At 43.9% G+C, this 27,264-nt stretch overlaps 2 protein-coding genes across 2 annotated transcripts; both read left to right on the forward strand.

Annotated features, from left to right (window-relative positions):
• Positions 1–609: 609 nt before the first annotated feature.
• On the forward strand, positions 610–11,102 carry LOC306931419 (uncharacterized protein). Its single transcript, XM_079512824.1, has 9 exons — positions 610–833; positions 3,711–3,974; positions 4,514–4,577; positions 5,071–5,180; positions 5,643–6,245; positions 6,643–6,818; positions 7,793–8,033; positions 8,343–8,606; positions 9,139–11,102. Exons 1-9 carry the CDS (start codon positions 684–686, stop codon positions 9,571–9,573), a joined length of 2,307 nt encoding a protein of 768 aa, XP_079368950.1. The 5' UTR covers positions 610–683; the 3' UTR covers positions 9,574–11,102.
• Positions 11,103–11,404: 302 nt separating this feature from the next.
• Positions 11,405–26,384, forward strand: apmap (adipocyte plasma membrane associated protein). Its single transcript, XM_079512811.1, has 9 exons — positions 11,405–11,686; positions 13,971–14,087; positions 16,969–17,084; positions 17,286–17,378; positions 18,907–19,023; positions 19,580–19,754; positions 21,195–21,329; positions 22,001–22,193; positions 22,550–26,384. Exons 1-9 carry the CDS (start codon positions 11,595–11,597, stop codon positions 22,757–22,759), a joined length of 1,248 nt encoding a protein of 415 aa, XP_079368937.1. The 5' UTR covers positions 11,405–11,594; the 3' UTR covers positions 22,760–26,384.
• The last annotated feature ends 880 nt before the right edge of the window (positions 26,385–27,264 follow it).

Raw genomic sequence — 27,264 nt, forward strand, 5'->3', positions numbered from 1 at the left:
AATGAGATTTTATCATATACTCTATGGCATACATGGGCAACTGGCGGCCCGCGGGCCACATGCGGCCCCCACCTTCACTTCATGCGGCCCTCATGTTGATATAGTATTGATTTCAGCTGTTACAATTCCAAACCCGCTTTAATTACTTCATGACTAGTATTAAATGACTAGTAGCCTACTTAATGACTGGTATTAAAATGTGATTGTCTTTTTGTGTCCAAATAGTTATGTTAACATAACTATAACTAAATGCATTTGAAATTCAATAAAAAATGTTACTTTTCAGGATTCCAATTAAAAAAAATAGCAAAAAAAATATTCAGGTTTTCAATTCAAATATAGCAAAAATAGCTGATCTACAAGCTCAAAACGCGTCGCATTGCGACGCGTTTTGAGCTTTTAGATCGGCCATTTTTGCTACAACAGTAATATGCGCTGTGGCCCCTCTGGAGTGAGTGTGGAAATATATTGGCCCTCGCCATCGTCAAAGTTGCCCACCCCTGCTCTATGGATTTGATCCAAACCGCCAGAGGGCGACATAGTGCTATCATCAGCTATTGACTTCTCTGTTGTCGTAAAAGCTGCCCTACACGGAACGCTGTCGCAAATCGCAACAAACAAATCACTTTGTCAACAACAAACTGCTGGCTTTGACGGGTTGTTTTTGTTAACAGATTTAAATCATGGCGTTGCTTTTAAAAGAACCATTTAGAGACGTCATGGAGCGGTTTGTTGTGGCTGCTGTTTTGGAAATAGCAAAACTTTGGAAGGAGTTCACAGCTGATAAAGAGGACATGAAAACAACACACACCACGTTGGAAAGGGAAACGGAGGTGAGGGATAATATTTTAGATGTTTTTTTTTTCATGATGACGATGATAAATAATATCATCGTCATCCTCTGCAGGGTGACTGTCCTTAAATAGAATCAAGTTGAGAGTTTGATGCTGCTGTAATGCTGCCGCAGTGTTTTAGTCAAGATTCAAGTCATAGGATTAGGATAGCTCTGGTCCATAGCTCTAATGCGTAACGCATTAGAGCTATGGACCAGAGCTAGGATTAGGACCGTTCGAGGTGCTTGAACGTGCTGTTTTCCTGGTTTGTATTAACTATTTATAAATAGATCATCCATTGTGTATGTGCGCAGTTGTGTGTACCCTATCATATCTACATAATGTGCAAGTTAATTTGTACACTGACTGACTGACTGACTGACTGTACAGTGTCATAAATATACAGTAATGAGCAATATACAAGGTATCCACAGTGGAAGCAAAGCAGGTGACATCAGCAGAGTACAGCTACTTGGAATGGGTCTGGTGACTGGTCTGCAACATACCCAAGAGACCAATAGTACTGTAGGCTACTCATGTATTTTGACTACTTAAAAAAAAGTTAGTGACGCCCACAGCATGGCACGACATCAGTGGGAGTACCACTGATCTTATTCCCCGCCCCCTCCCCATCAAAAAGTCTGACTAAACACCCTTCAAATCAAAACCACCATGAAAGAGCACCTGTCTACAGCACAACCCCACAATGTTTTTGTCAAAATATACTTTTACTGCTCCTAATATTGATGATCTCTTGTATAGTATTGTATGTCTTTATACTGTATGTCTTGATGAATTGAATACACAGGACCACAATGGAAACAAGCCCTCAAGGCTTTATGGGTAATCCTTTTAGCATTGTATAACTACTAGAATTTCGCGGGCCTTCGGCCCGCTCATCCCAGAGTTGCGTTGCCCCGCGTTGCGATACAGAAGTCCACAGATACAGAAGTCCACAGTGACACGCGTTGTATGCAGCTGTTTTGTGTTGCAGCGCGTGCGCGCGCGCGCGTGTAGTGTTGTTGTTCTTATCCATAACAATAAATGGATCAAATATGCTCTATATTAGTTATGTATAGATTTAAAGCAGTGGCTGTCAAAGGTGTGATCCAGGGACCCTCATGGTTCCTTGAGGGGGTTCCAAATGGACCCATTATAGGTCTGTAACTCTGAGAGTGTACAAATGGAACCAAGTGGACCCTACAGGTCTGTAACTCTGAGAGTGTACAAATGGAACCAAATGGACTCTGTTATAACGTTTAACTGTGATACTGTACAAATGGAATCAAATGGGACTCTTATGGGTCCATTTGGTTTTACTCTCAGAGTTATGGGGGTCCTTGAAATTTAAAAGGGTTGAGAAGCTGTATGCAATGGCTTATGTCTTGTAAAAAGAGAGACCAGCCTATTCTCCAAAGCATGATATCTTATGCTTTGCTAGGTTGTACAAATTAATATTGGGTCAATATAATTTGCAGGACTCACGTGTGTGCTCTCTGTCTCTCTCGCTCTCTTCTCTCTCCTCCGTCTCTGGGGTGTGTGTGGGGGGGGGGGGGGGGGGGATTAGTGGCGCTGCCTGCGACAGTGCTATACTTCTCCAGCAGCGGTGCAGAACCGAGAGAGTGACACATTCTTGTGGATGTAAACTGCGCAAGTTGTAGCTTTAAAGTTCGGATTGTGTAGTCGCACCGGTGGTACAAAGTGAATGTTACAACTCGCACGGTGATGTTGTAAGGCGCAAATGCGAGTACCTAGTCGCACTGTCGAGCCCTGTGTAGTGTAGTGGCATTTTCGCTGCATCGCGAGGCGATCCAAATTCCCCCCCGCGCACGCACGCACGCACACACACACACACACACACACACACTGGACGTAGCTGTGTGTTGTTGCAGCGCGCGCGTGTGCGTGTAGTGTTGTTGTTGTTGTTCGTGTCGATATTTGCGCGTCGGTTTGTCCCGCTTGTACCACGCCAGGTTTGCACAGTGCGCTCAGTGCGATATTTCCGAACGTGGGCGTTGTGTGTGTGTGTGTGTGGGTGGGTGTGTGTGTGTGTGGCTGGCTGTGTTTTGTTGCGTGGGGATCGCCATGTGAGGGGGCTAGCCAATAAGGGCCCTGTGTTGCATGTGGAGAATTGTGTAGGTGAGTGTGTGTGGTGTAGCCGAACGGGGTGGTGAGGACATGAGGGGGATGTAGCACAGCAATCGGTGACCCCTACATTAAGCTGTGTTGCTCCCAAGATGCAGTGCAAATGCGTGTTGTAGCAACCGTAGCCAATGGGAAAACAGGATGCAGTGTTGCCAGGTCCGCGAATTGTAAGCGAGTTGTAAGTAGCGTGTTGAATGGCATTTTTTCTGGGCTTGTTTTCATAGACCTGGCAACAAATTAGGCGGGGGTGTCGGTGCTTGTGGCGTGTTTGTGTTTATTATTGATATTGATGTTGTTTGTGAGTGTGGACGGGAGGCGGCTGTAGTGGCAGTGCAATGACAGTTTTTACGCGGGTGTTGTTGACTGTGGGCGTGCGGCGCGACATGAGGAGATAGCCGTGGATCGACGCGGAGGGTAAGACTGTGTCGTGTTAGTGTGTTGTTGCAGTGTGTGTTGCAGCGTGTTGCAGCGTGTCAGTGACGTAGTAGCTGGTGCCTTTTGTTCCTGTGCGTGCTTTTGGGGACATGTTTTCAATTGTATATAAGGATACTCCTGTACCTTTTTGCAAACTGTTAATGAAGTATTACTGTAAATCGCTCTGGAGAACGTCTGCTGAATTCATGAAATGGAATTCTTGTATATTGTATTCAATCAATCAATCAATTGAATACATTGTATGTAATCTCTCAAAACAAATCTCAAATCTCCTTCTGTGTCTGTCCATGTGTGCAGCTGTGGTGTGTGATGAGGAGGCTCTTGCGGGAGGTGGCGGAGGAGCTGCTCAGACTGGTGAAGAAGGAGGTGGACAACAGCACCGTGCAGAGGGGGCTCCACAGAGAGGAAGAGGAGGTTGACAACACCCTGCAGAGGAGGCTCCACCAAGAGGAAGATGAGGTGGACAACACCCTGCAGAGGAGGCTCCACCGAGAGGAGGAGGAGGAGGCGAAGCCGAGGATGGAAGTCACAGAGGGTGTTTCTATGCAGGCTTTACTACAGGTGTTTATATATAGATCAGTGGTTCTCAAACATTTCCATGTCAAGGACCCCCGACTTGATATGTAATTTGGCCACGGACCCCCACCCATCCATCTGAAAATATTTTGTGCCAAGGAACAAGGGGGGTGGGGGTAACATTTGTGAAGATTTGTAAAACATTTATAGCGGCGAGCTTGTAGATCTTCTTTTTTCATCGCGGGAGGTCCAAAATGGCAGACCCCACAAGAGAAATGTTGTTTTCGTGGTTTACAAAGATTTGTTTAAAGCTACGGTTACAATTTTTACAATTCAGGGTTAGTATTAGGCGTGTTAGAGGTTAGGTTTATGTTTAAAAAAGCGTGGCTGCCATATGACGTCACTGATTAAAGAAAACATTAAAAGTCCATACACTTGGCTGCCACATGACGTAATTTCTGAAAGCCAGACGTTGGAGGGCGCCCTAAAATTACTATATCAAGAAAGAAATTGACATCCCATGCCATCATAAAACCTGTCTGTCTGTCTGTCTGTGTGTCTGTGTCTGTGTCTGTGTCTGTCAGTCTGTAGAAGCAGCAGAGTGGTTCATTCATCGCCAGAAGTCAAAGGATGCTTTTGAGCTCCGCTGTGAGTACAAACCAATGCCAACATATTCCTAAAATAATAAATGATTATAAAATAAACCCTCTACATTATCATTATTATAATTTCATTGGTATTATTATAGTGTGTGTGTGTGTGTGTGTACTGTATATAAATATATATTGTTTTTTTGGTCAAATAGCCAGTCTATATGGTACATAGACTATTTTCGCTATTCGTATATATGTATATTGTCTCTGTCGGGTGGAAACTTAATATAGGCCTATGCCCAAATTTTCAGGATTCAAATTCAAAAGTAGCAGATCTACAGTACAAGCTCAAAACCCGTCGCTTTGAGCCACGTTTCGAGCTTGTAGACGCTTGTGACGCTGTAGTATGATCAATCAAGTAGGGCGTTAATTTACAAAAAATAAAAAAAACATTACATAAATTTCTTTAGATAAGATCGTCTCTGCCCGACAGGAACGATGGTTTTGATCAACATGCAGATGTTCAGATGTTGATTGTTCACACACAGCGCCCACGACGGACGCGGCAGCTGAACCTCCCACAGAGGAACCCACACATCACCTTCTCCTCCTCCCCACAGAGGAGGAGGTTCTTGTCCTCGCTCCGGGGGCGACGCAGGTAGGGATGGGACGATAAACGTAAAAAAGCATAAACGCTAGTATCGCAGAGATTGAATTTATCGTGAAATTGTCGTCTGTTATGCACTGGGATCAATTCGCCTTTAATTTGCTGAGCCGCATATCACGGTACCACTTAAAAACCCTCTATAATTGGTAAAACAGAACTGTAAAGAACGTACTCTATACAGTATTTTTTCCCCGCTCTCTACCAAATACCAAAAATAGTCGCTCTAGAAGCTCACAACGTGTGGTATTGCGACGCGTTGTGAGCTTGTAGATCCGCTGTTTTTGGCAAAAGCTCCACCCAGAATATGGATGCTGGGGTTTCAAGTGGTTAACTAATAAAAGTGGCATTTTAAGAGTTGTAAGCATATTTTGATTATCACGATAATATCGCAAATCTCAATTATTTTGGTTACAATAATCGTGATGTGAAACTTTCATATTGTCCCATCCCTAGACGCAGGAGGAAGCGAACATCCAAGGTGAACAACAACCTGCTCCTCCTTCAGCCCGACAGACGGAGGACAACGACTCCACGACCCCGGCCCGCGAGAGGGCGAGAACCGGGAAGAAGACCGCCACCGGCCAGCAGAAACCCGCCGCAGGAGCGTTCTCCTGTGCCCTCTGCACGAGCACCTTCTCCCGGCGCAGCAACCTGCGCGTGCACGTCGCCCGCACGCATGTCCGAGAGAGGCCGTTCGCGTGCACGCTCTGCGGCAAGCGCTTCTCGGCCAAGTGCAGCGCCAAGGTGCACGAGGCGACCGTGCACGGCAAGCAGAGGCCGTTCAAGTGCGCGCACTGCGGGAAGGTGTTCGGCACACGTGGCCACCTCCGCGAGCACCAGCTCACAAAATGGCCGACGGAGGGCACGGCGGCGGTGAAGTGCTCTGCGTGCAGCGAGGCGCTGCCGGCCAGATGCTGCCTGAAGGCCCACAGGGAGGCCTGTCCGCGGGCGGCCACCACCACGGTGGCCCACAGTAGCTTCGGTTGCGAGGAAGGAGGATGCGGGAGGAGTTTCAGCCGACGGAGCGACCTGGTCAAGCACCAGCGTGTGCACATGGTAGGGATGGGGCGATTATTATCGTTTATCATGATAAAAAAAAACACTCACGATAATCGTATCGTGGAGATTATAATTTAGTGGGAAATTGTCCTCCGTCACACACTAGGAAATTCGGTACCACTTGAACCCTCTATATACCCTGTAATTATAGTAATTAAAGTATGTACATTTGGTACACTCTTATTTCACTCTACACAAATCGATTTGCCCAAAATAGCCAATGTACAAGCTCTCAACGTGTTGTGAGCTTGTAGATCTGCTATTTTTTTATGTCCCCCCCCCCAGAATAGGGATGATGGGTGTTCAAGTGGTAAGCAATAAGTGACATTTTGATTATCGTGATAATATCGTTAATCACCATTATGTTTGCATTAAAATCATAACTTTTCACCAGCGCGTGCACACAGGGGACAACAAGCTTTTCACATGCCCCACGTGCCAGCGGGGCTTCACGGCGCGGCGCAGCCTGCGTGTGCACCAGCTGACTGTGCATCGGGGCGCCAAGCCATTCGCCTGCCACGCCTGCAGCAAGGCTTTCAGCCAGAAGAGCGGGCTGAGGGTGCACCTCAGGTATGATGGGCTTTGGTCAGACTTGCAATTACATTTTACTATAGAGCACAGAAGTCCTGACGTGACTCGTCCATCCCCTGGTTTGCGGAAGTTTTTCTCTACGGATAATAACATTGGATTGTATAAGTTGTATTGTATTAACCCATTTAACGGCATTGCCGTAGATGTACGGCAATTGGTCTTTTACAGTGCTTATGATCAATCAAGTCATAATGCTACTCACATTAGCATTGGGTTGCTAGGTGATGATGTCAACAGCAGTGGGGGTGCGGCATCTTGAATTTCACGTGCGCCCGCGCCCAATCTGTTTCTTTTGATCGCCTTTATCTCCAATTCCTTGTCCCAGATGGCATTTCTCGTCAAAACAAGCTTTATTCCAGGGCCCATAGCTGACGCTACCAGCTCAGTGGCCTTGTGGTTATATTAGTGAGAGTGTCCGCCCTGAGACTGGGAGGTCGGGGTTCGATCCACGGCCGGGTCATACCAAAGACTCTAAAAATGGGACCCATGCCTCCCTGCTTGACACTCAGCATCAAGGGTTGGATTGGGGGTAAGTCCCTGCGACATACTAGTGTCATGTCCAGGGGGTGTACTTGTACATCAAGCTGCTTCACGCTACAGAAACAGGAGATAGGCTCATGCCTTATGGGCCTCATGGCTCGGCAAGGCTACTTACTTACATAGCCGACACTGTAATGAACGCAATCAGGCTTTCTCATCGCCGATTGCAAGACCGGAAGTTGATGCAAACACACACAGTCGTAGTGACATTTTAACATCCGGTCACGGGTTTTGGCTCTTCAAAATAAGGGTGGAAAAAGGGGGGAAAAGTTAACATACTCTACTATACAGATTGGACAAAATTACATTTTATTCATGCAAAAAAGTTACATAGTGCTGCTTTAATTGCAATTATTTGTATAACAATAAATCCATTTAGTTAAAGTTTAATGATGGTGACTGTCACCCCTCAGGACCCACACGGGGGAACGGCCCTACGTGTGCGAGCAGTGTGGCAAGGGCTTCTCCCGGAGGAGCGCGCTGAACATCCACCGGCGCGTCCACACTGGAGAGCGGGCGTTCGGCTGTGGTGAGTGCGGGAAGCGCTTCAACGTGGCGGCCAACCTGAAGCGCCACCGGCAGACCCACATGGGCGTCAAGGCCTTCTCATGCCCGCTGTGTCAGCGCAGCTTCTCCCAGGCCAGTCATCTGAAGGTAGCGTATCACCTGAAACCAGTGACTATTCCATCGACTATAAAACTATGTTGTTCGTCGACTACTTTTTTTACTATTGAAAAACAAATAAAAACTAAGCTATGATGACTAAGACTAAATTTATTGACAATTTCAATTTAAAAAACATTATGCATTTACTCCTCCTTGTGGTCTCCTGATAGATGATTTTTTTAAGGCTAATTTGGAAAAAAAACAATTTCAAATTCCTGCAGCCAAATGCATATATTCTGGTTTCGATATATGTTCGGTTAATTGCCCAGCCCCTCCCTCCCCCCCTCTCTCTCTAAGGTGCACCAACACACGCACACGGGCGAGCGTGCGTTCATGTGCGACGTGTGCGGTAAGGGCTTCCGCCAGAAGAGCGCCCTGGTGGTGCACGAGAGGACGCACACGGGGGAGAAGCCCTACGTGTGCACGGAGTGCGGCAAGGCCTTCTGCTCGGCGCAGTACCTGAAGAGGCACCAGAGCACGCACGGCGGGGAGAAGGCACACACCTGCGAGGAATGTGGCAAGAGTTTCCTCACCGCTCAGGCACTGAAGACCCACCTCCAGGTTAGGGGCCGTCGCCATCATCACATTTCACCTAACTATTAACTGGCATAAATAATAACTGATTAACAATTTTAAACTACGTAGGTATAAACTACTACTTGATATGAAATAGGTTTTCAACCTATTTCATATCAAGGTCCATTATTTATTTGGCATTTGAGCCACGGACCACCATTTTGATGAGATTTTGCCTCAAGATTTTGTCCACAATTCCATGCTTTGATGTTGTAACATTGGAGAGATAATAACAGATAAATGTTGAACAATATAACAATTCTTCTACATTCAATTAATGTTTAATTTAATTTAACTCTTGAGAGCGTAAAATGAAACCTTTCATTTTCATTTGGATTCATTTAGGCCATATTTATTAACTTTATATTTAATAAAACTATGACTAAATAAATGTAATGGTGGAAATAGCCAATCTCTAAGGACTCTTAACGAATATGCAAAACAATTGTGATTATCTCAAATAATGATTAATCAGGTGATTATGTATTCATCACAATAAACGCCCGCCCACACCCAGGTCCACGGCAGAGCAAAGCCCTTCCCATGCGACATCTGCGGCCAGGGCTACAGCTCGCTCAGCTACCTCAAGACGCACAGGCGCTTCCACTCCGAGGGGAAGCCGCACAGCTGCTCCAAGTGCCAGAAGACCTTCTCCACCCAGAACAACCTCAACCTCCACCTGCGCACGCACACCGGCGAGAGGCCCTACATCTGCGAGGTGTGCGGCAAGAGCTTCAGCGTGGAGCAGAACCTGGTGCGCCACAACCGCGTGCACACAGGGGAGAGGCCATTTGTGTGCACGCTGTGCGGCAAGAGTTTCAACCAGGCCAACAACCTGAAGGCGCACCAGCTGGTTCACACGGGAGAGAAACCCTTCAACTGTTTGAAATGCAGCAAGGGATTTGCCTGTATGAGGAACTTAAGAGACCACAAATGCAATTTGGGTTTTTGAGTTTTTTTCTTTTTAGTATTTAGCACTTTCAATGTGGCATCCCTATTTTGGGCATGTTATAGGTAAAAAAAATTCAAAAATCAATTTTCAAAAATACCAGATCTATTGTACAACCTCAGTCAGAACGCATCACAGGGCGTATTTTTGAAAGTTTCTTTATTTGAGAAGATGTAACTTAGTTATAAGCAAACAAATAAGTAAAAATAATAATAAAATACATGAATATCAATATGCAATGAACAAGCAAACAAGTAAATATAAACACAAACTGAACTTGATTTAAACTGCTATTCTAGCAGGCAGGAGCTCAGGAACCAAAATAATAATAATATATTGGTGGTTTGCGGCCAAAATGCATATGAATATGTAGCCGCAATTTGCAACACTAGATTAATGGGATGAATCTAGAGTTGCAATACCATCCAGTGACTGCCCATTCATCCAAATTGCATTTGCAATCTGTTTGTATTAAACAACGTTAAACTCACCAACATTGCAGCTGTAGGGCAAGCTTGAATTATCCTACGAAAAATTGTTTAATAAAAATCCACCGTAGACATGTTATGAGCTACTTTCTCTCCAATATATTCCTAGCATATTTCGAGCTGCCATGTATACTAAGTTTGCGACCAGCCGAAAACAAGTAGTAAACATGGCTGCTCAAAATATGCTAGAAATATATTGGACAGAAAGTAGCTCATAACATGTCTATGGTGGATTTTTATGAAACAAAAGCTTTGCATTTTGAAAGAGGATAATTCAAGCTTGCCCTAGCTGCAATGTTGGTGAGTTTAACGTTACAAGATCTCAAATGCAATTTGGATGAATAGTTATTGCAACTCTAGATTCATCCCATTGCAAATTGCGGCTAATGAATTTGGTGTTGGATATTTTTGCTATTTCTCTAGCAGTGCAATGTCCACTTCTGTGCAGCAGGTGGTGATAAAGACCAATCCGGAAACTCTTCAGAGGGTGAAGTCAGCTTCAGTGTGATACACAATAAGCCTTCAAAGTAAAGTCGGAAATGAATGCCCCACCCAGATATTATGTCTGTGTTCCCTTTATGCCCATATAGTTCTTTGTCAGGCATACCCAAATATGGAGTCTATGCAGATGTCAGAATGATGTCAGAACAGGCCAGCTCCAAATATAGACAATGGCCCTGTCCAGAGCCCGGGCAGGGGCCCTTTTGGGGCGGTTCTGGACAACCGTGGGTCCGACCGACTCGACACCCGGCACTGCACCCCCTGTGGTGGGAGCAACATGTGTGTCAGTGGGGCGAACGGTTCTCGAGTTATGTGGATTACAGATGTACACACACACACACAGAGACTTGGTGCATTTATAGAAATGTAAAGGTTTTGTAGGCCTACAACCTTCAGTTTCTATTGTATGTTACAAACATTCATGACTACATGTTTAAACTATTGAAATAAAGTTGTGGTATTGTGTTTTTTTAAGTTTAAATAGGGATGAAGTGGTTATGTAATAATGATTAAAATATAATATAGTAACTAAAGCTTTCAAATGACGAGGAATAAACATACAATATGTTCCTTTGAGATGTCGTGGAGCTGTGGAGGAGTATAACTTCTAGTCTTCTACTGTAGAAGTAAAAGTGGAAATACTCCAGTGTAAATGTTTAGTTCTCAAAATTGTACTTAAATACAGTAAACGTAGGCTACTTAGTTACTTTTCACCACTGCAAAAAATCACTATAAACCAACGAATCAATATCTAATAATATATCAAGCTCTTAATTTGAAGCGCGGCACAGGAAGTAGCTCTTTATCCCTTTGACGTCTGTCTTGACGGTTTGATGGTTGTCAGTTGTGTGTTGACATGACGAGGAGAGGATGGTGATGTGCGCTGTTGTGTGCCGACCAGGTCCATTCAACAACAAGCCACTGTTCACATAGAACAGAACCGGAGCAGACCCATTCAAAGCGTAACCGAACATCGGACCCAAAATACATTTCGTCCGGGAGAGGACCGGTGGTCTCCAATCATCATCATCAATCATGAATGAATCTGAGGGTCTGAGGTTCAGGAGGCTCCACCGGCCACACGTCATCACAGATGATCTGCAGGAGCCACAGTACAAGGGATCCAGGTACCAACTGAACCATTCGGCTGACTTGAACAGATCGCTTGTAGATCTGTTCTTGTCGCGAGCGAGCACCCCCCGGCACCGGCACCGTGCTCCCGTTAACTTGACCTATATTTTGGGAGCCAGGTGCGCATCATCATCGCCGGACGGGCGTTACGCCGAAATCGGCGACCTACACGAATACTGTGGCTAGTTTCCGACCAGATTAGATTTAGATCCTCTATTGATCTGATCATGATGGATGTTCTCAAAGCTAAATGCTACTACTACTGTCAGCCACCTTTGTTTGGTTTTGTATGTTGTAAAATTGCTACAGTACATGACCAATCAATGGAGTCGGTCACACAATTAAATGGGTCACTAAAGTCTGGGTGACACATGTAACGTCCAAGGCAAACCAGTGTAATATCTGGGTCAGATCAGCTGATGTGTGATCACTGATGTGTGCACGACGAACACCACCAGAGCGTGCACAGTCATTATAGGAGACGTTAAGCACAGTAGATCATGCCTTTTGTCGTCATATATCTTCTATCTATAGCTATATTTTGAATTGGTTGACAATGTAAACAGTAGGCGATTTATCAAGGAACAGGACATTCAATGTAGGCTAAGTTTGGCTGTATAGTATCCATACAGATGATAATGTTCACTGTATCTCCTTCCTACACTGTCTCCCTCTGAGCTTTCCTAACTCCTACTGCAAGTCTCTCCTACGCCTGCTCTTTTACGGTCTGGTTCGAAAGCAGGCCTCTCAATCAGTGTATCTCTCTGCTATTACTGCTGTCTGTCTCTCCTACACTGTCTCTCTCTCAGCTGTCCTACTGTCTGTCTCTCCTACACTGTGTCCCTCTCAGCTTTTCTTATTCCTACAGTCTGTCTCTCCTACACTGTCCCCCTCTCAGCTTTCCTATGGTGTGTCTCTCCTACACTGGGTCCCTCAGCTTTTCTTATTCCTACAGTCTTGTCTCTTCTACACTGTCTCCCTCTCAGCTTTCCTATGGTCTGTCTCTCCTACACTGTGTCCCTCTCAGCTTTCCCAGCTAACTCCTACTGTCTGTCTCTCCTACAGGCTACACTGTCTCCCTCTCAGCTTACTGTCTGTCTCTCCTACACTGTCCCCCGCTCAGTTTTCCTACCGTCTGTCTGTGCTACCTACACAGTCTCACTCTCAGCTTTCCTACTCTCTGTCTCCTACAACACCGTCTTCCTCTCACATTTCCCACTGTGTCTCTCCTACACTGTCCCTCTCAGCTTTCCTATTGTCTGTCACTCAGTATTAAATAAGAAAGGATTGTGTAGTGCACTGTATTGTACCAACACTGTTTCTCAACGTTGGGTTCAGGGACCGCCAGCGGAGCCTTGCCCTAAAAGCAAGGCTCCACTCCATGAACATTCAAATTAGCCAAATTGTCTCCACGGTTGGCTTGCCTTTTACCTCCCTCCAGAGTTGTAAACGTCTCATCCTCCATGTTCCGCCCCCCCACCACCCCCTTTTATGAAGTTCTGGTTATGATGTTCCGGGTCCCCCCACTCCCTAGTCCCTTTTATGTCGCTATCACATAATTTAATCAGTACATTTAGATGTTCTATATAAAGGGTATGTGTGACATCATCATAATACCCAGAAGTTTCTGGCCTTGACAGCACATAGGCTACATCCAAACAGAAAAGATTGCTCTGATTGATCTTATTGCATTAAACAACGTTAAACTACATTAAGCTCACTTTGCCAGCTTGCCACTCACTTTGCCACTTGATTTGCAACTCACTTATTAAATGAGTCAGTGATTCATGAATCGTGGAGCTCAAGCACATGGCTTTGGATCTACAAGCTCTCAACATGTCATGCTGCAATGCGTTTGCTCAGACACATATGATGTAAATTCTCCATTCATTGTCAATGGCATTGACAGAATGTACACTATAACATAGTGTACATTTTTGAGGGGCTATAAACATAGCCCCTCAAAAATGAAGCTATAAACTGAAAAAATAAATAAAAAAATGTCATGTTCAAATGTGCCATCGAACAAACGTACAGTGGGAAGGTGTTCATGTTCTTATGTTGTATTGCAGTTTGTACAGTCTGAAGGCGTTCATGTTCTTGTATTGTGTTGCAGTTCGTACAGTGGGAAGGTGTTCTTGTATTGTGTTGCAGTTCGTACAGTGGGAAGGTGTTCATGTTCTTGTATTGTGTTGCAGTTCGTACAGTGGGAAGGTGTTCTTGTATTGTGTTGCAGTTCGTACAGTGGGAAGGTGTTCATGTTCTTGTATTGTGTTGCAGTTCGTACAGTGGGAAGGTGTTCCGTGTCACTCTGCTGTCTCTGGGAGGATTCCTGCTTCTCCCTCTGCTTGTGATCGTTTTCATTCTAGAGTCTCCCATCCAGCCAGAAGTATTCAGGTAAGCCTTTCCGTCCAGTCAGAGATACACAGATGAGTGTACTGTCCAATGCTGTTAAGTCAGTTATTTTGTTATACTGTTGTTATGTCAGTATAACTGAAATACGAAAATATATATGTAACATATTTGTCCAGAGTTTTAGTCTTTGTAAAAAATTAGCAGATCTACAAGCTCACATCTTGAGCTATTTGCAACAAAACGGTGTGATGTAGAGTGGGGAAGAGGAGGGGACCTAGTACATAATATCCTGGGGGTCTCTGGTCAACAGTATACTGTATATAGGGTTAAGTTATGAAGAAAAAAACCTATTAAACTAAACACACAGCGCACAAAGGTGCAGTCTTCTCTCCATTACAAGTTCGCGCCACGTTTCAAGCTCGCAGATCTGCTATTTTCGTGTTTTTTCGGAGTCTGAATCCTGAAAAGTAACATGAGGTTTCCACCCGACAGAGACAATGTACTGAACGTGGCTAAATCAGAACTGAGACTGCTGACTCACCCTTTTAACAGTCTGAATTACATTCAGTTGACCTGTCTATATTTCTGCTGACTCATCAGATGTTACCTGTTAATAGTTTTTTAAGTCAATCTTTAAAAAAAAAAAAAAGAATTCAAACTGTATTACGTAATAACTTACATAAGTTAGTGGCCAAATGCATGTCAACATGGAGGGTTTATTGACATGACAAAGCATATGTTTACATTGCCAAATAAATTGTCAAAATATAATAATGTTTATACAGAGATATGTCACATTGCACCATTATATACAGGGTATAAAGCTTTTTTAGACAAATAGCAGCAATCTTTTGCAGTCACTTTGGGACAAATGGCAGCATTTTGTCTCAAAACTATACTATACTATAAATACTATACAAAAAAAAAATAAAGACTTTTAGTCAGTTACTTACTGTTGGGAACGTTTAACCCCATGATTTTCATCCAAACTTTAGTGGCAGCCACAACTCCTCCATTCTCCTCCTCTAATGTAATTTAATTTGTCTCCATTTTTCAACCTACTTGAAAAATGGCTGTCTGCCACACAGAGAAATCTGATTGGTCAGAAGTTCTTACAAAAACTAATTATTGACTCGTTGAGATGAATTGCTTATTGCACGCATGCAAGACTGATAGACAGACAGACAGACAAAACCCTCTCAGTCTGGCTGTGGACCAGAGCAGTCCAGTTCAGATGAGGACAGGACTGTTTACACAACACCCTTTATTCTGTTTTTGATGATGCTGCTTTTGCACAGATTCCATTTTCCCTTCTTTGATTTAATTTAGATTTGCAGTCATTTGTGTTTTGCTCAAATGGGGCAACAACTCTATTGCACTGTTGTCGGGTGGAAATCTTAGCCTGTGTCTAGGTGAGACATGACCTTTGACCTGTGTCTAGGTGAGACATGACCTTTGACCTTCTAAATGTCTCAATAGAAGAGCAGGGAGACTAAATACAACCACCCCAATTGTATAAGTTATATTGTATTAACATACTCTACCATACAGATTGTAAAGTTATATTGTATTAACATAGCCTGGCTCCAGCCCCTGAATCGCTAGCCACGCCCATTAAAAAAATATATTCAGGCGATTCAGGGTCTGGTGACGCTCTCGAAGGAGCTCTGAGACTCGGTTGGAAATCTGACCGACGAATCAGCGTCGTTTCAACTCGATGACGTCAAAACAACAGCGCCGTCCAGACACAAACAAACATGGCTGCGCCAGTAGCATAGCAACTTATGCTACTCTTTTGGTGTCACATTTAGCTTCATACTGGGTGAAAGTCTCATTCAAAAAATTATTTTTTCGCTCGAAAATGTTAGTTACAATGACATTGAGTTGACGTGTTTTTTTTTTTTGGTAACTGTTGCATAATCGCAATTTCGCACTCGAGTCCCATGCCCCGGCCATTTAGCTCTGTCCCCCCCCGCTGACATGCCCTCAACCACGGCTAAGTTCAGCCTGCTGCGGTCGGAGCCTTGTCATCTGCTTTGCTACTATTGTGATTGGTTAAGGGTGAACCAATCGCCGAAGACTGCCTCTTTGTCAACGCCCATCTCAGAAACGGCGGTAGTAGGGAGGGCTTTCAGACTGAATAATGGAGTGAAACGAAATGAAAATTCAGGCTGAGTGTCAGGCTAGTATTAACATACTCTACCATACAGATTGTAAAGTTATATTGTATTAACATACTCTACCATACAGATTGTAAAGTTATATTGTATTAACATACTCTACCATACAGATTGTAAAGTTATATTGTATTAACATACTCTACCATACAGATTGTAAAGTTATATTGTATTAACATACTCTACCATACAGATTGTAAAGTTATATTGTATTAACATACTCTACCATACAGATTGTAAACTTATATTGTATTAACATACTCTACCATACAGATTGTAAAGTTATATTGTATTGGCATACTCTACCATACAGATTGTAAAGTTATATTGCATTAACATACTCTACCATACAGATTGTATAAATTATTTGCGACTATTATTAAAACGTGAAAAACCTGTAGTCAGTCCGTCACGCCTCCATATATGGTTGTCAGTCAGTCACGCCTCGTGACACGTCACGCCAGAGAGAACCAATGAAAAGTATCAACAAGAGCTTGTGAATAATTAATAAGAATACAAGAAAGCTCGCCCCAAAACACGATCGCCCCGGGTCAAATCCGGCAACCTCGGAATGGTCGCCACCAGATATTTCTAAACCTGACTTCAATGCCTAACTCTAAACCTTATTCCTAACCTTAGCCTCTGTAAAACTATGCCTAAACCTAAACATAATTCCTAACCGTAACCCCATAAAACAAAGCCTCAGCCTGTGATGACTGACTGTTTTATGGCATGTTTATGAACAGTCTCAGCGAGCCGCCTGTGATGACCGGCTGTTATGAACCCAACCTGAAGCTTCGCCAGGCGGAGAGGCTGTTTGAGGACCAGCTGGTTGGACCAGAGTCCATCACCAACATAGGAGGTGGGTGTGTGAATTAGTCGACACCAGTGGTCCTCAACCCTGTTCATTTCAAGGAGAAACCGCCTAACTCCATTTTTTTTAAATGAATCAATGCTATTGAACACCCTTTACGTCTGTGTGTTGGTTCAAAAAAATATTGAACCAATGGAAAGTATTACAAAGTGCTTCAACAAAAACGTGTGTGTGTGTGTGTGCGTGCAGATGTGTTGTATACAGGTACAGCTGATGGGAGGATCTTAAAGCTGGTTGGGAAGAGGATCCATGTGTTGACCAGACTGGGAAAACCCCCCTGTGGTGAGAACCTCTCTAACACTAAACCCTTGTGGCCTCGCAGAATATGTGCATTTTCGCATGGCCTCGTAGAAAATGCACATCATGTTGGATGGATTGATTGAATACTTTATTAGTCAGAAATTTAGACAGCATGTGCAGTAAGATATTAAAGCCAAAAGGATAACCCAAAGAAGTAATGGGGACTTGTTTCCATTGTGGACCTATGTACAGTATTCAATTCAACAGCATACATAAATAAACACAATAATACATGTCATCAACAGATACAAACACTATGAGATCTATCTATGGTCATAGTTGTATAGACACACACACACACACACACACACACACACACACACAACGCTGGTGCAAAAAGTTTATTTAAAAACCTACAACAAATGATTTGGGCCTTTTGAGAAAACATTAAAGCTTGCAGCCCAAGTCATCTCTAACTCTAACCCTCAATTTCACTAATACTAACCTCTGACTGAGAGATCAGATATGTTTTTGGCAAAGATTACTAGACGTCTATTTAAAAATGTTGGTTCATGGAGTGTAGTAGGTTATTGTGCGGCATGTCTGAACACACAGCTGTGAACGTTGGTCTGTCTTCATCTCATTTCACAACGACTGAACTTTCAACAGACATTTCTTTTTTGGGGTGAGGAGAGAGTCATCTGAAGCTCTTGTTGCTCAACATTCCTTTTGCATGTTGCAGAGTTATTATTCTAGTCTTCCAGAACAAAGGAGTACCACCGGGCCTCAGCCCAGAACAAGGCGGGTCCGCTGCGTCACAGTGTCACTCCTTCGCTGCTGTACAGTCCCGTACAGCAGCGAAGGAGTGACACTGGAGCAGCGCAGACATTTAAGCCTTTTTCTTTTGTTAATAAAAGGTGCTAGTAACAAGGGTGACCGATGTGAACTACAATTTCCTCAGAGTCATCAAACATAAAAATGTCCACGCTGCTCCTGTGTCTCTCCTTCACGTATTATAAGTCGTCTTCATATGACAACGTTAATCGGTAACCTTTTGAAACTTAGGGAGCTCTATAGCCACGGTGTGTGCTGTGCAGACTTTCTATTATTATTATTATTTTGGTAAGCTAGATTATTCAATCCGCATCTACTGTACATGTAACAAAACAAGTTATACATTCATGTTGACTTCACCAAGGTTTTTAGGTGATCATTTGATTGATTGATTGATTGATTGAATGAATAATCTATTAACAGTTTGCAAAAAATAGCACAGGAAGGTACAGTTCAATACAAGGTCTGCTAAGAGGATTTAAAACCCAAGAAAGCCTAGGCTTGTTTTCATTGGGGTCCTTCATATTCAATTCATCTGAACATTTATTTGTGCAATATAACATTTTATTAGTGAGGTGTGCTGTTGATTCACAGTATACCTGTATAACCAACGTTTATTTGTATTGTATATATTCATAATCATCTCCGTCAAGTGGAAAATTTATGACAAAGCTGTTTGTTGTGATCACAATTTTTATCACAACTTCACCATGCCCTTCTCTCTCTTCCCTAAAAGGCTCCAAAGAGGAGGAGCCAACGTGTGGGCGTCCCCTGGGGATCCGAGCGGGACCCAATGGGACGCTGTTTGTGGCCGACGCCTACCTGGGGCTGTTTGAAGTTGACCCAATCACAGGTGAGAGGTCCTCTGTTGCCGTGGTGAAGGGGGAGGGACAGAGGCGATCTATACTGGCATGTTTTCAAAGTGTGGTCCAGGGACCTCCAGGGGTCTTTGAGGGGGGTTCCTATGGGACCCCAGCGAAATGCGGAGCAGTTTAGCCACTATTCTATTCTTCAGCTAATTTTCTAAACATTTAGAAAAATCTTTTGTTAGGTGTATTCTTGAACTACACCTCCCGAAAGCCGAGAATAAAGGCTGTCATCTGTCATTTCCATTCACGAATATATATTTTAAAATGTTTTTTAAAAAGGTGTCGCTTCGCGCCACGTTTCAAGTTTGTAGATCTGCTACTTTTGATACTTTCGTGTGACACTGTAGTATGATCAAGTAGTGGCATTAATTAACGAAAAAACACGACAAGTTAAAATATGGAGTTGTGTGTGTGTGTGTGTGTGTGTGTGTGTGTGTGTGTGTGTGTGTGTGTGTGTGTGTGTGTGTGTGTGTGTGTGTGTGTGTGTGTGTGTGTGTGTGTGTGTGTGTGTGTGTGTGTGTGTGTGTGTGTGTGTGCTAGGTGAGGCCACCAATCTGGTGTCTCCAGGGAGGATGGTAGGGGGCAGGAAGCTGTCCTTCATCAACGACCTGGATGTGACGCGTGACGGCAAGAAGGTGTACTTCACCGACTCCAGCAGCAGGTGGCAGCGTAGGCACTACCTGCACCTCATCATGGAGGCCACTGCAGACGGAAGGTACATGTATGTTAGGAGACGGTTACCTGCTGGGCAAGACGAAAAATAAATAAAGACATGGCATCTCCGGTTTACTTCCCGTATCTGCGCGAAGTAGGCAGTCGCCTTTTTAGGAGAACGGTGCAAAGGTTGGAGTATATTTATTCCAATGGTAGAGTGAATGTGAACACAGCTTCTGAATCATTCTGTAGGTCCATGGTCACTGAACTAAACATTGGACCAGATCATCACAAGCCACACAAAGCCACGCATACTAAAATGGCTTTTTTCAGAGAGACAAAATCAGGAGAAAATCTACTTTATTATTGACCTTTCTCTGACCCAGCAACACTCTCTCGTGGGATCTAGTACCAGTCAACATAGGATGTTTGCGAGATCTGCCGTCTGATGCTGGCGCCCACTTAGTAAACCATTTGTAGGATTTGTGTACCATGTCGCCTCTAGTGGCTCCAATTGGTATGGCGTAAGTAGCCTTGCCAAGCCATGAGCCCCAGGAGCCTATCTCCTGTTTCTGTAGCGTGAGGCAGCTTGATGTACAAGTACACCCCCTGGACATGGCGCTAGTATGTCGCAGAATAATTACCCCCAATCCAACCCTTGATGTTGAGTGACAAGCAGGGAGGCATTGGGTCCCATTTTTAGAGTCTTTGGTATGACCCAGCTGGGGATTGAATTTAACCCCAACCTCCCAATCTCAGGGCGGGCACTCTAACCACAAGGCCACTGAGCTGGTAAACTATGTAGGTGCAAATGCATAATGTTTTTGTTGACGCAGCAAGCTTTGACTTTACTGTGTACAGCAGGTAATCTTGATTGTATTAACCCATTTTGACCTGAGGCCGATTCTACAAATAGTCTCTGTCGGGTGGGAAACTCATATTATGTCCCAAACTGTAACTTTTCAGGATTCAAATTGTAAAATAGCAAAAGTAGCAGATCTACAAGATCAAAACGTGTTGCTTTGTGCCGTGCTTCGAGCTAGTAGATCTGCTACGTTTGATACTAAACAAGAAATACTATAGTCATATTTGTCAGGTGAAACAAACGCTGGCTCTCCAGTTTGCTCATAACATTAGGCGGTGTTATCAGGCGCTCCGCTGTGGTGTTTATATATGTCTATGGTTGAGAGTGTGGTCTGGGCATTGCAGATTTGCAGACTTCCGCCATGCCCGTGTCATAGCTTAGGAGGCAGCCAATCATGACTAGGTCGCTACTACGCGATTGGCTGGTGGCGTTTAGGCGGCATGTGGGCGACTTCCATTTATGACTAGGTCACTATTTAAATCGGGCCTGTTGTATGTCAGGTTTCAATATATATATATATATAAACAAACGCACACACACACACACTGTACAGCTAAGATCGAAAATGAAACCGATGCTTCCCAGGTCTAAATGGGTTGAATGTGCTCTATAAATAAAGCTGGTGATGTTTTCCAGAGTTCTGGAGTACGACACAGAGAGCAGAGAGGTTACCGTGGTGATGGAGAACCTGCGGTTCCCCAACGGGATCCAGCTGCTGCCTGACCAGGAGTCTGTCCTAGTGGCCGAGACCACAATGGCTAGGATACGCAGGTACCTGTCTGTCTGTCTGTCTGTCTGTCTGTCTGTCTGTCTGTCTGTCTGTCTGTCTGTCTGTCTGTCTGTCTGTCTGTCTGTCTGTCTGTCTGTCTGTCTGTCTGTCTGTCTGTCTGTCTGTCTGTCTGTCTGTCTGTCTGTCTGTCTGTCTGTCTGTCTGTCTGTCTGTCTGTCTTGTCTGTCTGCCTGACCAGGAGTCTGTACTAGTGACCGAGACTACTGTTGCTAGGATACGCAGACAGACAGACAGACAGACACATGGATTAAAGTTCTCAGTCGCCACAATTAAGTTGATTCAGCAGAACAGCAGGAACAATATTACTAAAACATCATTTAACATATTTATTGTGTTAATTGTTTAAGAATCAAATCATACATTAGGACTTGGCTATACAACTTTTCTTTTTGTTAGATTTTACTTCGCTTCACGGGCAGACAGACAAAACGTGTTTTGAGTTTGTAGATTTGTTGGCGTTACAAATTATATAATATAATAATACAATAATAATAATACAATAATACATAATACGTGTGTGTGTGTGTGTGTGTGTGTGTGTGTGTGTGTGTGTGTGTGTGTGTGTGTGTGTGTGTGTGTGTGTGTGTGTGTGTGTGTGTGTGTGTGTGTGTGTGTGTGTGTGTGTGTGTGTGTGTGTGTGTGTGTGTGTCAGGGTCCATGTGTCTGGTCTCAACAAAGGAGGGATGGACACGTTTGTGGACAACCTGCCCGGTTTCCCTGACAACGTGCGGCCCAGCTCCTCGGGGGGGTACTGGGTGTCCATGTCTGCGGTGCGGCCCAACCCAGGCTTCTCCATGCTGGACTTCCTGGCCCAGAGGCCCTGGATCAAGAAACTCATCTTCAAGGTATAATTTACATTGGGTGCCAGGGCTCAGAGTGCCAAACACAAGAAACACAGGATTTTGTGTTTTCAGTGGTGTGATGTACAATAGATGGCGGGCGCTCTTTGCTAATCTATGAGTCACCGTTTGACTGTCCTTGAAACCAGGAACTAGGAAATCACCTGGACGCCAAAAAACAGCTCCCATCCACTCACCCCATTTTAGAGGATTTTTTCACATGCGTTTATCTGCTTTTTGAAAGTATAAAATGCTCTTATTCTCCTCTCCTCTCCTCTCCTCTCCTCTCCTCTCCTCTCCTCTCCTCTCCTCTCCTCTCCTCTCCTCTCCTCTCCTCTCCTCTCCTCTCCTCTCCTCTCTAGATCTTCAGTCAGGAGGTGCTGATGAAGTTTGTCCCTTGCTACAGCCTGTTGGTGGAGCTGCATGACGGGGGCGTGTGCACACGCAGCCTCCACGACCCCCACGGCGCCGTGGCTGGGTACATCAGCGAGGCCCATGAGCATGATGGGTACTTGTACCTGGGATCCTATCGCTCGCCGTACATCGCCAGAATAGACCTCAGCAAGGTCTGAGATGGATGAATGAATGGAAGAATGGATCGATGAATTAGGGTGACCAAGTGTGTCCAGGATTGTCCCCGTTTCAAGCTGCGTGTCGCACCTGAGTCCCGACAAATATCTCCAAAACACTTAATATGTCCCGGTTTTCAATATTCACTACAAAATGTTCTCGTTTTTTGCCAGAATTAAAATATCAGCAGTTGTTTTCAGTGGTTGCGTAGAGGTCCATCATGTATCTTTTCACGTAAACATGCTTGCCTAACCAATCAGAAACACGATTGGATGCATTGCGTGTCTGAATTCAACACTGAGGCTGATGTCGTTCGATGAATTGAGTATGAAGGACCCCAATGGAAACAAGCCATACGCTTTCTTGGGCTTTAAATCCTCTTAGCAGACCTTGTATTGAACTGTACTTTCCTGTGCTTTTTTCTGCAAAGTATTCAAACAATCAAAATGAATGAAAACACAGATGGTGCGTATACATGTGCGCGTGCATGAATGTGTGTGCGTGCCAAATGTGCACATTAATTTAAGAGTCCCGGTTTGAGGGGCTGAATATATGGTCACCCTGGTATGAATGGACGGATGGATGGTAAAGGGAATAGACAGAGGAATGTGTGAAGGTGTAGACCTGCACAGAGATTTAACAGAATGGCAACTTTGGAATCACACACAGAAGTTGACAAAAAGTTGACTTAAAATGACTTGGGCAGATAGTGATTTTGGAATGTAACAAGCATTCTGATAGGCAGAGGATGTGGGCACTAAGGTAGAATGAAGCAGTCTTAGGAGAGGTAGAGTTAGTCAATTTGGTCAAACGATTACCTCCTAGGCAATTGTGCTATGCCTCGGCAACATAAGATGCTGAAGTCAAACTCAGATAAATTTGGCCTACTGTACTGTACATGCACCAGTGGGTGTACTGTACAAATGTCACAGGTTCGAATCCTGCTCACGACCTGTGCTGCATGTTGATTTTTGTCCTCCTGTCCCTCCACTGTATGCACATAGCATATCAATGCTGTCGGGCAGAAACCTCTTATCTCCATATTTATTCACTTGTTTCTCGTAAATTAATGCTTTTGAGTGACTACAGCGTCACTCAAAAGTAGCAGATCCACATGCTCAAAATGTGGCACGAAGCTACAGGTTTTGAGTTTTTTACTCTCCAATTTAGTCGTTCGGGCAATTCATTCCTCCCGAGTTCCCACACATCTGTCTGTGTGTTGTCACTTGTCACTGCTGTTGTATCTGACTGACTCACCTGGGCTTCCGTCCTAGTCCACCATTACTTTGGTGTTAGATTACATCAGAGTACATGGTGATTAAAGCTGAATTCCGTAGTAGACGTTTTCTCACCGTAATCTGATGATAATATATCCATTAACCACTGGTAGAGGCAAAAAACGTCCTTCTCTACCGCATATAAAAAGAATAGATGCCTCATTGGCCACTGCAGTTCGTTGGAGCTATGTGTTCTGATTGGCCTAGCGAACATCCCCTTCTGTGACACACGCGGAAGCTTGGCAAGCTTTCCACTATGCTTCCGCAAAAGCTTGCCTCTCGAGATACACACGGCCCAGAGCCGGAGGAGGCGTCTACCTTTTTATGTCTATGATCTAACGCACTGTAGCTCTGAGCAGGGAGGAGGGCTCTATCAGCTGCTCGCCTTAGACAGAAGTCCATTTTGGGAAAATAGCAAATAGACCAGCCGTGCGCGGTTGGAGCTGAGGAGTGCTCAGCTTGGAGTTTTTGCCAGAATTCGGTAAGAATATGTCTTCTCCGGAATTCTCCTTTAATGGACCCCTGGGGGTCCTTCAGGGGGTTCCAGGGGGTCCTCAGTTCTCTTTGAGAGCCACTGGTCTAGTACAGCCATCCCTGCATGCTTGCTGCTTGCTATGTTGCATGCGTGCTGTCCTTCACTTCCAGGTACTGCCACTGGCTAGCTAAAAGGGGGAAAGTGTGTTGTTTTTTTGTTGATGTTAATGATATATTCAGAGCCCTCACAAAGATGTTTCATCATTTCCCATTTCCCTTGGTTTTATCCTGCATTCTTTGATTTCACTCCTTTGATTGGATAACAAAATGTATTTTCTATTTACTAAGGAGCTGGAGAGACGGGGAGATCCCTGTTATTGAACAAACACTATAGAAATGAGTACTATCAGAATATAGTCTAGTTAACACTTATTTTAACAAAACAAAACAAAAAATGTTGAACCGCTGGTCCGCTGGCCTACAACACCTGAACTTCTTGGGGTGTGGGGGCGGGGGGTGTCCCCGACAACATCTTGGTTTTCTATTTCTGATTTTATTCATTTCTTTGAGTTGTTGATTCAATGTTGTGCCAAATGTGAATGTTTTTGTCTTGTTTAGTTACGATTATGATCATTAATTTGCACTTTTGACTATTGTTTTGCACTGAACTGCGTCCACACACACACACACACACACACACACACTGTCTGTACTTCCTCAGAGCTATTGAATCAAACATGTCGTTGTCGGGCAGAAACCTCTTATTAACTTTCTGTGTTTTGTTGTAATTTAATGCTCCACTTGACTACAGCGTCACACAGAAGCATCAAAAGTAGCAGATCTGCAAGCTCTTCCCGCTGCGTATTTTGAGCTTGTACTGTAGATCTGCTATTTTTGAGTTTTGAATCCTGAAAATGAACAGTTTTGGTTTGGACACAATGAGGTTTCCACCCGACAGAGATGATTTGTACATTCCCAAAACGCAGGAGATTTCTGACTTTGTAAACCAGGATCCTTTTAATGTGCATAATATATTTTAGCGTCCCTCATTTGTTCTTAAAGGATACCCAAAAAAAATCGATTATCCCCCCCATGGAGACTTGAATTCATGCATATTTGTATTTATTTTTTGTTATTGCCACATTTCTATAAGCCAGTGGGTTTCAACCATTTTGATACCAGGGCCCATTATTTATTCAGCATTTTAGCCACTGACCACCATTTGATACGCTCTCAAGAGGTGAAGATCTATAAGGGTCCATTTGGTTACCAAATCTCCATCATTTAGCTGGGGACCACCTGGAACCCCCTCAAGGACCACTGGTGGTCCCCGGACCACTGGTTGAGAACCACTAAGCCAATAATTTGATGACTCCCTTTGTGTCCCTATGGAGACACAGGGCCCCTTTTCCACTGGCGTTGAACCGATTGCATTATTTTATTTTTGGTTCAGATCCCTAAAAGTTGGTTGGGATTTGGAACCAGAAAATAATTCTTCCTGCCCTGAAGTGGGAACGAAAGTGGGCATGTCACTATAGTTCTATTCAGGTTGGAAGATGCAGATGTGATATAAACCATCGTAAAAAGTGTCCTTTGTGTCTCCATAAGGAGCTGGTCTTCAAATTATTGGCTTAGGAATGTGACAAAAACAAAAAACAATCCATGAATTCAAGTCTCCATGTGGTGAGTATTAGTAATCCATAGAGAAAAAAAGTCATTTGGGGGATGAACTGTTCCTGAGACATCAACTTTGTATGAATTCTGTCCCAGTGCTTCTCATTTGTTTTTCTGTTTGTATAAACTCTGATGTCAGAAGCTCAGTCTTGCTGCTCCACTGAGCTTCCTTTGAATAAAAATAGTTTTAAGTTTAAAACAAGCCGTTTAAGTCTTTCATTTAACAATACATCTTCCATAACCCGTCAAGACCATGAGACTGATTCTACAGGCCATCAAAATCCTAACAGTTTTCTGAAAAACCTATGTTGCTATGTCAGTGGTGCTCTAAAACCTTTCAATGTCAAGGACCCCCAAAATGTATTTGGCCGCACACCCCCATCTCTCAATATTTTGTTTCAGGGTCCCCCAGAAGCAAAGATTTGAGTATTCGCTTACAAATATATATATTCAAAGATCTGCGTCAATGTTCATGACTTGAAATAGCAGATCTACTAACTCAGTGTAGCATGAAAAGATTGTATGTGTACGACTACGTATTCAGACACCATTGGTTGTTGTGGTAACAACATAGGCGTGAGTAATGCTCGCCAGAAACATCTGATCTACAAGCTCACAACATCCTCTGAAGAACAGACAGTGTAATGTTTATTGCTTAGTTCTTTACTCTGTCCATGTGGGTGGGGCCTCCCTTGACTAATTTGTTGTCGCGTGGGCCAGTCTTGCGTTAGTGTGCTTGAAGAAACCAGAGAATTGATGGGAGCTGGATGTGTAATTTGAAACCATTTCCGAGCAGAATTTCTAGCGTCATGTGGGAACACAATGAAATTAAATGCCAACGATGTCCACTGCATATCTTTGGAAGTGTAGGTTTTAACCTGCAAGTTCTACTTTAAAAAACATGTATAAAGCAGTATCTCCTCTCAATGTTCTCCTGTCGGGGACATAATATTATATGTACTGTAGGCCTATTTGGCTGTGGACCGCATCAGAAAAACAAAAAACAAAAGTTTCAGCTATAGGGACCTCCCATACAAGATTTGTGTTGTTACAATATATAGCCAAATATTCTAAATGTATAA

Source organism: Electrona antarctica (assembly GCF_951216825.1).
Source record: "Electrona antarctica genome assembly, chromosome: 10".
Taxonomy (NCBI): domain Eukaryota; kingdom Metazoa; phylum Chordata; class Actinopteri; order Myctophiformes; family Myctophidae; genus Electrona; species Electrona antarctica.